At 45.1% G+C, this 11,884-nt stretch overlaps 1 protein-coding gene across 1 annotated transcript in view; it reads right to left on the reverse strand.

Annotated features, from left to right (window-relative positions):
- notch1a (notch receptor 1a) overlaps nt 1-11,009 on the reverse strand; it is a gene marked incomplete at both ends in the record, with an annotated part of 36,398 nt that extends 25,389 nt beyond the window's left edge. Inside the window, 2 exons of the mRNA XM_080528748.1 lie at nt 9,587-9,668; nt 10,952-11,009. Of these exons, the coding sequence (XP_080384874.1) occupies nt 9,587-9,668; nt 10,952-11,009 (140 nt within the window). The remainder of the gene's footprint in view (nt 1-9,586; nt 9,669-10,951) is intronic.
- Between the last annotated feature and the right edge of the window lie 875 nt (nt 11,010-11,884).

Below are 11,884 nucleotides of genomic sequence, written 5' to 3' on the forward strand. Positions count from 1 at the left end.
GGGATAGTGTGTGTGTGTGTGTGTGTGTGTGTGTGTGTGTGTGTGTGTGTGTGTGTAGTACTCTATTTTCATAGTGTTTGTTGTCACTGTGCAAACCCACCCACTCATTTAGCCTTCCTCCCCCCACCAGCTACCTCTTTCTCACTCTATATGCATTTTTCCTTGTTCTTTCTCCGTCAGTCTTTTTGTGGACTAGAAGTTCCCCTTCATCTCTCTAATCATGGCCCCCGCTGACCCCTGAGGGTCACATCTGTCTGTGGGACTGTGAACAACAGAAGAGCCATCTCCACATAATCCACCCAGGACCTGAGTCAGTGACCCGTCCCCGTGGCCTGTGTCTGTCTTACTGTATGTATAGTAGATTCTGTCATATGCTCACAGACAGAGTAAAACACATCAATGATAAATGGACTGACTTATATAGCTATGCCTTATTCCAAAGCGCTTTACAATGGCCTCTCGTTCACCCATTCTCACACACCAATGGCGGCAAGCTACCGTGCAAGGCGCCGGCCCTGCTCACTGGGAGCAATTTGGGGTTCAGTGTCTTGCCCAAGGACACCTCAACATGTGGCCAGCCGGGGGTTCGAACGGCTGATCTCGCGATCATTAGACACCAGCTCTACCTCCTGCCGGCACTACCTCCTGCGCCACAGCCGCCCCCAGATGAGTCTACAACTTTGTTCTTTCAAGACGCTTCCTGTGTCTGAGAGAGTGCAAGGGTGTACGAGGGCGGGAAAAAAACACACCAAAAAAACACAGGTAGTACAGGTTATTAAGAAGATGCTACATAAACAAACTAATTATGACCTGTTTGTATTTGTGTAAAAATATTAATTTATTATTAATTTATTATTACCAATATGGCTTTATTGGAATACCATTATTATAATTAATTTACTGTTATTATTTTGTTTAATACATGGATTTGAAAATGCATCTTACCATAGGCAAAATATTCCACAGACAGGTATTAGAGGAAGGGTGTGGGAGCTAAAAAAAGACCCTAAAATGGCATGGCGCCTTAAAGTACCAATGGTACTTCACTTTATGTTTAATGTATGTTTGTGGTTAGTAATATATGTGAGATGTTAAATGTTTGCTTAGCCCAATTCTGGAATGAATTTATGTTTGGATACAGTTTGTACCATGTATGCCTGAATAAATCGTCTTTAGCTGATCATTATGATAGTTTGGAAATTATATGTTTATAAAGACCCTTTTTTGTTAGCCCTTTACTCTCTTTTTTAGTTAATGTGGGAAGGTAAAGGAAAAAACCTGGAAACAGTGGACCTAAAGACTAATAAACGTCAATGTATTACTTGGAATGTCCACGGCTTACGGGACAGTACTAAAAAACTCAAAGTCCTGTCTCATCTAAAAGGTCTGTTGGCAGATGTAGTTTTCCTTCAAGAGCTGCACTTTAGGGAAGGGGAAATTGATGGACTGAAGAAGGACTGGGTGGGAGAAGCTTATGCAGCTACCAATTGTAGCAATAGTAGAGGAGTGGGTATCCTTATAAATAAAAAGATACCTTTCTCTCTCCTATCCCAGCATATAGACCAGGAAGGTCGCTATTTAATTTTGAATTGCACTCTATATGGCGAACATTTTACACTTATTTCTTTATATATTCCCCCAGGAGCTAAAATCGATTTTCTAGATACAATTCAAAGTAGGATAGATAGTATGGAGTAGGGATGCACGATATGCATTTTTTCCAACCGATACCGATACCGATGTTTACCCGCTTCTCGTGGCCGATAACCGATATGATAACCTAATTATTTATTTTATTTTTCTTTCCTAGCACCAGGGGAGCCCCCCCCTCCCAAATTTCGTTGTTTGGTACCTGTACTATATTAATGACAATAAAGACCATTCAGATATAATTTCACAAATCTAACTTACATCACTATTGTTAACACAACAAAGAGAACACTTCTGACTCTTCAAATGTTCATTTATTATTTCCTCTAACAAACAGAATCTGTTATAGACAGTGCACAATGCTTTTTTTAACCAAGATCTGGCCTCCTTTTATGAAAACAAAAAAGGCTCACCTAAGAGTAATGAAGTCCTCATCCAGCCACTGGGCCGTCAAACTAAGCATACTGACTGGACTAACGTCAGAAGTCCATATGTCCGTGGTAAAACTTATCTGGCTTACGCTAGTATCGATCAGACTATGGATGTGTGTGCCGACTGTATCATACATAGCAGGCAGGCACACGTCTGCAAAATAGCGGCGACTTGGGAGTGTATACCGGGGCTCTAAATGTGAAATTAGCTGGCGAAATCCTTTATCTTCTACTACAGAGAAAGGCTGGTCGTCGAGGGCCATCAACTCCATTATTTTTTCATTGATTGCTTGAGCCTTTGAGCTGTCTCGAGTGAACTTCCTGCAGTTTTCAAATGCGTGTTCAATAGGCACAGCAGCTTTTTTTCGCGGCTAGGCTACCTTGTTCTGCTACTACTACTAGTGCTTGATATTCCTTCCATACAGCGTGCTTGCAATGGTGAATCTTAAGGTGACTTATGAGATTCGTTGTGTTGTAACTCGTAGACCTTTGCCCTCCTCTCCGAACTTTTGTCGAACATGTAATGCAAATTGCAAACGCTGAACCTGCACTATCTGCCTCAGAAACTGTGAAGAATGTCCACACCGGGGAAGGCATGTTTCGCTCTCGTCTCGTCTATACACTGCGTGCCTGTACGCAGGCGCAGCAGCATGAGCGCGGAAACCGGAAGCAGAAATATTTCCGGTTTCATATTATCGGCTAAATATCGGCTAAAATTGTATAAAACCGATAAATACCGATAAACATTAATTTCCCATTATCGGGCCGATAAATATCGGTGCCGATAATATCGTGCATCCCTAGTATGGAGACAGGTATTATTATTTTGGGGGGAGATTTAAACCACACATTTGAAAAAATTGACAGACATAGTGTTAAAAAAGGAAACTTTAAGTTACCCCCAAGAAAGCTGAAACATTTTATCTCCAATAATTCTTTACAAGACACATGGAGATTATTATTTCCTACAACAAAAGATTATTCTTACTTTTCCCAAAGTAAGAAGAGCTATTCAAGGATTGATTATATTTTTTTTTCAAAAAAAGCACTTAATAATTTATTAAAGGCGGAAATCCATAATATTGTAATTTCTGACCACTCCCCAGTGTCCTGCTTAATGATTCCGACAGAAAATAAACTAGCTGATAGAATTTGGAGAATGAATACAGCTCACCTCCAAGACCCTGAATTTATTATATATGTCAATGATAAAATAAATTGTTTTATAAGTACAAATGTGGAAGTAGAGGATGTAAACAAACCACCACCTGATATAATTTGGGAAACTTTCAAGGCATATATTAGAGGAATGATAATTTCATATTCAGCAAGAAAGAAAAATGAATTGGACCTTAAAATCAAAGAAAAAGAACAAGCTATTGCCAGTTTGGAACAATCACAAAAAAAAAAACTTGAATCAAAGTCTAGAAGACGACTTAGCCAAAATCAAACAGGAATATGAGGTATTGTTGTTGAAGATAGTTAATAACTATAGGTCAAACTCTAACAAGCTGTATTATTCAACTTCAAACAAACCAGGTAAACATCTTGCAAACCTTACAAAGTGAATACAAAATAAATCTACTATAATTTTAAAAGATAAGGATACAAACGCTCTAATTAGGAATAATAGTTCAATTAGTAATATATTCAGAACCTTCTATGAAAATCTATATAAATCAGAAATAAAATAACCAAATACATCCCCCTTTCTGGATTCCATACAATTAAAACAAATCTCAACAGATAAAAAAGAATTATTAAAGAAGAAAATAACAGAAGAGGAAATATTAGGAATTATAAAAACATTTTCATGTAAAAAGGCCCCAGGGATGGATGGATTCCCTATAGAGTTCTACTCAGCCTTCTGGGATAGAATTGCTCCATTGTTCATGCAAATGATAAGCTATATGTCTCTTAAATCGGTTTTACCACAATCCATGTATCAATAAGAGATTAATTAGATTATGCATTAGAAATATTAGTTAGATAAGTATAGGGGGCAAACTGGGATAAACTTTAGACGGTTTAAAAAAAAAAGTGGGGCTTTGGGATGTTAGGATGTGTTGTGATGTTTGTTAAGGTGTGATGTGTTGTGATGTTTGTCAAGTTGTGATGTGTTGTGATGTATATCAAGGTGTGATGTGTGGTGATGTATGTCAAGTTGTGATGTGTTGTGATGTTTGTCAAGTTGTGATGTGTTGTGATGTATATCAAGGTGTGATGTGTGGTGATGTATGTCAAGTTGTGATGTGTTGTGATGTATGTCAAGTTGTGATGTGTTGTGATGTATGTCAAGCTGTGATGTGTGGTGATGTTTGTCAAGCTGTGATGTATTGTGATGTTTGTCAAGTAATGGGTGCGTATAAATGTTGTGGTGTATTTAGGTTAGGATGTGGTGTGTATAATGTTTTGTGTAAAAAGAAAATGGAAAATAAAATATTTTAAAAATAAATTGAAAAAAAGTAGTACACAGGAAGTGGCACGACCAAAACCAGACAGACTTGGTGTTAGCAGGTCTCACAGCCTTGACAGATACATGGTGGTGAACCTGGTGTTAACAGGTCTCACAGCCTTGACAGATACATGGAAGTTAACCTGATGTTAACAGGCCACACAGCCATGAGAAAGAAGGCTTAAGAAAACAAAAGAGAAATGAGCGAGAAAGTGTTTAGTAATGAAGTTGTCATGTAATAAAAAAACATTTGTTTTTGTACTTTTTAATGAAGACAAATCGATTTGTCCTTTTTTGTTTTGTCTGGTCTTCTAATAAAGTTGGCCTGTTCAAGATCAAACCTTCTGCATTGGGAGTGGGTGAGTCTATTGATCCAGAACCTCCCAGTTTGGAGGTAAAAAAAAGAGTCAACATGACCTTGATGGATAACCACAGATTGCTTTCAGACACAGAATACCAGGCCCCAAATACAGGGTCATCCCTGGAATAGTTTGGCTGTAATACCAGAAGGCGTGTGTGTATGTGTGTGTGTGTCTGTGTGTGTGTGTGTGTGTGTGTGTCTCTGTGGACCCTCACGCTTCCGGCAGCAGGTTTATTTCAGTAGAAGCGGAGAGGTCTTGGAACGTACCCTGACATTGCTACGACAACATTCCACCTCCGGACCCAAACAGGATCAAACACCTGCCCAGGACCCCACCCCTGGCTCTGGTTACCGCCGGCAACACATGAGGGTGCAGGGGGGCATCAGTGAGGACACCAGGGCATCTGATGGTAGGGGTGGGGGGGGGCAGGGCTCGGCAGGTCCAACCAGGGTTATTTACTGACCCTTTCCGACCCTACCCTCTAAATCCACTGGTTCAGACCAAGCTCTCATACCATGCCTTAAGAAGCATGAGGCCCTCTGCCCCTTACCCCCCTGCCCATTGCCCCTGGACCCAGCCTGTAACACCCTCTGTGCCAGTGAGCTGTCAGACCAGCAGGTGTATGTGTGCATGTGAAGAACGTTCAGCACCAGGACCGTATCTCCCCAGGCCCAAGCTGAGGCCCTTTGATCCCCCAGCCTCTGAGGAGTTCCAGACACAATATGGACTCCCAGCCCTGTCCTGTCCTTCTCACCCTGTTCCCCACGGGCCGGGAACCCTGTGTGGCCTCGTTGGAGGCCAGTGGAGATTAGAGTGCCCCCCCCCACCCCCCCTTCGCCCACCGCCCCTCGCTCTGCCTCGGTATCAGAGGTTCTCCAGGCATCTGGGGAATGGAGCGGTCATGGGGAGTGTCCTCTTGTGGAGCTTAAAACCCAATAAAATTCCCATCCCTACACTATCACACGCCGCCTCACCCTGCTCCCCGCGGCTCCTGACACGGCCCAGAGCGCTGGCCAGACCGGCTTTAACAGTAATCCCTCCAGGAGGGCAAATCAAGAGCAGCATTCCTCCTCCAGTGAGGGAAGAGCATGTGTGATGATGGCCGTGGCACATGCGACTGTTAAGAGTAAGAGCTCAGCCGTGCCTTCTGCAGGGAAGCGTGTTTCATCACAGGCTGGCGGTCTCTGTCTGGCGATGACTGTCTGTCTGTCCCACTTTTGAAGCGTCGTTCAGACAGTCAGTCTATCTCAAGTCTATTCTGGTCTAACGTGTTGTTGTTGCATAGTGCTGGTGAGAGACAGCGAGTGTGTCTTGTTTTCGGTCTATTCATAGAGAGTGACCTCAGACCAAAACAGTGTCGCTATTTCAGAAAACGAGGGGCTACATTCGTGCACAGGCCAACGGCGTCTTAAAACCCTACACCCTGACCCTACCTTCGCCCCCCTACACCCTGACCCTACCCCTCACCCCCCTACACCCTGACCCTACCCCTCACCCCCCTACACCCCCACCTCCTACACCCTGACCCTACCCCTCACCCCCTACACCCTGACCCTACCCTCACCCCCCTACACCCTGACCCTACCCTCACCCCCCTACACCCTGACCCTACCCTCACCCCCCTACACCCTGACCCTACCCCTCACCCTGACCCTACCCCTCACCCCCTACACCAACCTCACACAGCCTCTACCAACCTCACACAGCCTCTACCAGCCACAATAACATTTTGAGCACAGTGGAACAACAGGAAGTAAGAGCACTTACCACACACACACACACACACCTTGAGATAAACTCACTTCATATAATCCCTGGTGACGAGTATTTCCACTTTGAGGTGGCTCTCAAACTGACTCTCTTATTTCTCTCCCCAGCTGTGGTGGAGTGGAGGCACTGTGAAGGAAACCAGGCAGGCAAAGGACGCGAAGCCAAAAGGTGAACATTAAACTCGGCCAGCTCATTTTCTTTCTTTTTTTAAGTTATTGTTTTCTGAGTGGGGCAGTCACACTCATATTTTTCTTCTTCTTTTTTTTACAGATACAGTAGAGATTTAGACAGGAAGGATGGATGAGAGAGAGAGAGGAGGGATGACATGCAGGATATGACCCTGCGGTTACGTGGTCGACGCTGAACCCGCTACGCCACCTAAGCGCCCCTGATTTTCTTTCTAGCCGGAGCCAGGCTAATCATGCCAGACAAATGACATTTCTGAGTGAACAACTCCATTTCAATTAATTCAATGAACGTCTTCTCACAAACAAATACACACGGACAAACAGGAAGCACGCCAGCTCCTGTTTTGCAGGCCATCCGTGTCTAACGGCTTTAAATAAAATAGGAGCTATTTCTGGATTGGGAGGACACACAACATGAAGGACTTCTTCTTCTTTTTTTTCAAAAGCACTTCCTGTTTTCTGGGGAGGCGTGGGAGATGAGGGACTCATCCTGCAGGAAGGAGCAGCATGTCACCTCTCTAACCCTAACCCTCTCACCCTGCTGTCTAACCCTCTCACCCTCTCTGTCTAACCCTCTCACCCTGCTCTGTCTAACCCTCTCACCCTGCTCTGTCTAACCCTCTCACCCTGCTCTGTCTAACCCTCTCACCCTCTCTGTCTAACCCTAACCGTCTCTGTCTAACCCTAACCCTCTCTGTCTAACCCTCTCACCCTCTCTGTCTAACCCTAACCCTCTCTGTCTAACCCTAACCCTCTCACCCTGCTCTGTCTAACCCTAACCCTCTCACCCTCTCTGTCTAACCCTAACCCTCTCACCCTCTCTGTCTAACCCTCTCACCCTGCTCTGTCTAACCCTCTCACCCTGCTCTGTCTAACCCTCTCACCCTGCTCTGTCTAACTCTAACCCTCTCAACCTGCTCTGTGTGATTAGTTCTGAGTCATCTTTGACCCGTGCCGTGGCTCTAACAGTTGTTTTAGCAACACCTACATCAAACCACAGACTGAAACTAGGGCACCGTTTCCATGTGTGCTGAGTACTGAGTGTACAACACGAGTTTCCCATGAGAGTACTGAGTACAACACACTTCTCTTTGTCAAAGAATCGAGGTGTAGAGGAACATTGTCCCTTGTTTTTTTTTGGTACAGTACATAGTACCACACACTTTTTTCTTTGTGTGTGTGTGTGAGACATATATGTCTTTGTATAGACCAGAATAAGTAATGGGTTTGATGCTTATCATGGCGCTACACTCCGACCCCTGAGGCTCCCTAACCACAGGATGACTGAGGGCAGAGGAATGATTTATGAAGGGAAGACCCACTGAAGCTCTTGTCCTGTGTGTATTTAATGGCAGCAATGGAAAGGGGGGGGTGGAGATGGAGTAAGGGGGGGGGGGGGGTGGAGAAGGAGTAGGGGGTGGGGGTAGAGGGCATATGTAATTGAGTTGTGGCCCTGGGTCCCTCTGCCCCCACAGTCCTACCATGACCACATGCCCCCTGGGCAGGCCCACCTCTGAGCTCCACTCCGCCTCAGGGATATGCCTCTCCGGAGGTCCACAGCCCCCCTCCCCTCCCACCCTTTAGGAGCCTGGTCAGGTGTGTGGTTGGCTCCCATGCACCTGTAACCTTCCCTCAAGAGCCTCCCCCCCACCACCACCAACACTGTTGTCCTCCCCCACCAGCATCAGCCTCTACACACTCATCTGCTCCCTCTCCCACTTGTTTGCTTTCAAATTTCTGCAGTTTACTCCAATTAATCTCACTCTCCCGATGATATCCAATCCAATTACATTTCACAGCCATCTGGTCTTCTAATGGAGATCACAAGGGGAGAGTGCCTGTTCAGAATTCAGGAGACAAGCCCGCGAGACGGGGATGGGGGAGTGGGGGCTATGGCAGGGGTTTGGGGTGTGTTGTGGCGTTTGGGGTGGGGGGGTTGTAGCGTTATGGGAAGCCCTACTCTGATTAGTCACACAGCATTACTCTGACTAGAGGACAATGGCGGCCGGGCGGCGGGCGAATCCCAGCTGTCGCCTCATGAAAGAGCAGAAAAACAAGATTTAGGACTGGACGCGTCCCCCTCTCCTCCGGGGAGAAGGGTCCAGCATTCATTAACGACCCACCGAGGGAGGAGGGGGTGGGTGGGGGTTGGGGCAGCCTTTTGTCCAGCCACCACTCTCTCACCTCTCCAGTGCCCCTGGCTCTCTTCTTCAGTTTGTTCTTTGGGGGGAATGTGTGCAGGCGCACGGGGCTCTGCGGCAACACAAGAGGCACGGGAAGGACTTGCACCAGGCCAGAGGGACTGCTGCCTCTCTTAACAGACCAGAGACTATGCTGCCTCTCTTAACAGACCAGAGACTCTGCTGTCTCTCTTAACAGACCAGAGACTATGCTGTCTCTCTTAACAGACCAGAGAGACTCTGCTGTCTCTCTTAACAGACCAGAGAGACTTCTATTGCCTCTGGTTGCCCAGCAGAACTGCCTCTCAAAGGCTGGTATGAGAGGCCCCTTGCCTTTCTATCCTAGAGCACTCAAAAGTACCACCAGACACAACTATCAGGAAATACCAGAGCACCACTCTGGATCTGACCAAATAACACATAAGAGTTCCCACAAGCCCTGTTTGAACCTGAAGTGCCTGAAATACCTTTACTTCAAAATTCAAATGAGAGAATATTTAAATTCCAGTTCTCCACTCAGGACATTCCCAGGCACGTGGGATGTGCTCACCTGCATTCTCCGTTTCCGTCGGGGGAGGGCTCACACCTCCCTCCATTCTTACACGACTCAGTGGGCAGAGAGCATCTTAGACCTGTAGAGAGAGGGGAGGGGAGGGGAGGGGAGGGGAGGGGAGGGGGACAGTTATATTGCTATTACTATATAAAGTATATATATATATATATATATATATATATATATATAGAGAGAGAGAGAGAGAGAGAGAGAGAGAGAGAGAGAGAGAGAGAGAGAGAGAGAGACTATAAACTATGCGCAAATAAATATTTTATATCAGAACAGGCATTTATCGGATCTTTAGGGGGGGGTCATGTCCTATTACATTATTCAAAGACGTTGCAATCCAGACTGGTGTGTTGAACGTTTTAATTCGTAACGCGTTCGTTTGCCGCATGTGTGTGTGGTGTGTTTGAGGATAGAGACACAACTTGTTGGCCAGTGCGGAGAGCGCGCGTGTTGCGTGGCTTTGGGGAGCACGCTTGCGGGGAAAGCGCAACAGCTGCTGAGCTCAGACACGCGGACAAAAGAAATCAGAGTCCAGCACGAGCCATAAAACACTCTCCAGTGGCATTGTTTACCAGCAGACGGGAATAACAGCACCCCTACCCCCACACGGGACACACAGACAAAAGCCCCCACCCCCTCCCCCCAACACACGCACAAACTTATTTTTCCCATTATCCGTTTCTTACCGCTAATCGCCGCTCGCGCCATCACAGAGGAGGACATTAAGTTTGCCCAAACAACAATATATTTTATGAAACTAAGTATGTTGACGTTGTGTACACGAATGTTTTCTTATTCACAGTTATAGCCTACTTTGTAATGACTAGGCTAAATAGTATGAAGTATATCCCAGCCTATAGACTCCCATCAAAGATACATGAATACAGTTATATTCGTAGCCAGCAGTTTACATCTTAAACGTGCGGGAGAAATAAAAACGAACATATAACACAACTTTTTTTCCCACAACTCAAAGCGCACATCGACGAGTGGCGCGGCTCAGCCAGTGTTCCAGCAGTTGGCTGCTGGTCAGTTGCACTGATCAGAGACCCGCAATATATTGAGCAATTAGTGTAGAGTACGACTTTTACATTGTAGTAGACTATTTAGTCCGTCGACAGAGAGGCAGCGCAACAAGTGTTCTCCTAAATATAATAACCTTCTGGAAAGAACGGAAAGTGATCCTATCACATAACCAGCCAAATCAACGTTACATGACATACATCAATAGCCTAAACTCAAGGATAGTAAATATGTTCAACCGATTAATGTGCTACATAACATTCGCAGCAAAGGGTTCAACCTATCTCACAGGCAAATAGCAAACCACTGATAACAGTTAAGACACGTTACCTTGTGTTATGACGATGACTGGAATCAGAAATGATAGTTTCACAAAGAAACGATACATTCCTCCTCTTCAGCTTAAAAAATATCGTACAACTCCACGCAGGGTTTGCATAGATCCACAGTTTCGTAAACTCCAGACGTGGCTTAAAAATGTAATAAATATCCTCTTTGAATAAATAAATCCGACAGACGAATCGTCTCCGGCAGAACTCAATACATGAGATGTTAACGCACACACTTCTGAGTTCTGAATGGGGACACTCGCGTAACTCTCAAAGTTCCTCCTCCTCTCTCTCCTCCTCCAGCCAATGAGGTTATCCTTCCGCGCAGGTACAAAAGCCAACTCGTTCGTTCAAATTGATTCATAGATTAAATCACAAACTTTAATGATAAAGAGTAGTTACACAACTGACATTGCCTGTAATGTCGACAGTACGATTTCGTCTGGACATCATTAATTTATAGTACAACTGTACGTAGCTGCATGGAGATACATTTGGTCAAATCAATCACTTGTAATCCTAATGCCAGAATTCTTTGACCTGGCCTGTGGGAAAACAAACTCAAGTTCACATCATATAGTAAATTAACATTATCAATCAGATTACTTCTACTGTATGTCTTCTTCACGTGATTTGTGTATGCAGTTTCATATTATCGAATAATTAAGACCGGTGTCGGCGGAGGGTGGTAAGCCTCAGCAAGGATACCTCGCACCCCAGCCACGATCTGTTTGATCCCCTACCATGTTAAAGAGACGCAAGAAGTACAGGATCCTCAGGTCTCGTACCAGCAAGCTCCAGAACACCTTCTTTCACAGAGCTGTCACTCTGATGAACAATCCCCCTCCCCTCTGTGTGTGTGTGCGTGTGTGTGTGTGTGTGTGTGTGTGTGTGTGTGTGTGTGTGTGTGTGTGTGTGTGTGAGTGTGTGTGAG

The sequence above is a fragment of the Nansenia antarctica genome, assembly GCF_963989245.1.
Source record: "Nansenia antarctica genome assembly, chromosome: 4".
Lineage (NCBI taxonomy): Eukaryota > Metazoa > Chordata > Actinopteri > Argentiniformes > Microstomatidae > Nansenia > Nansenia antarctica.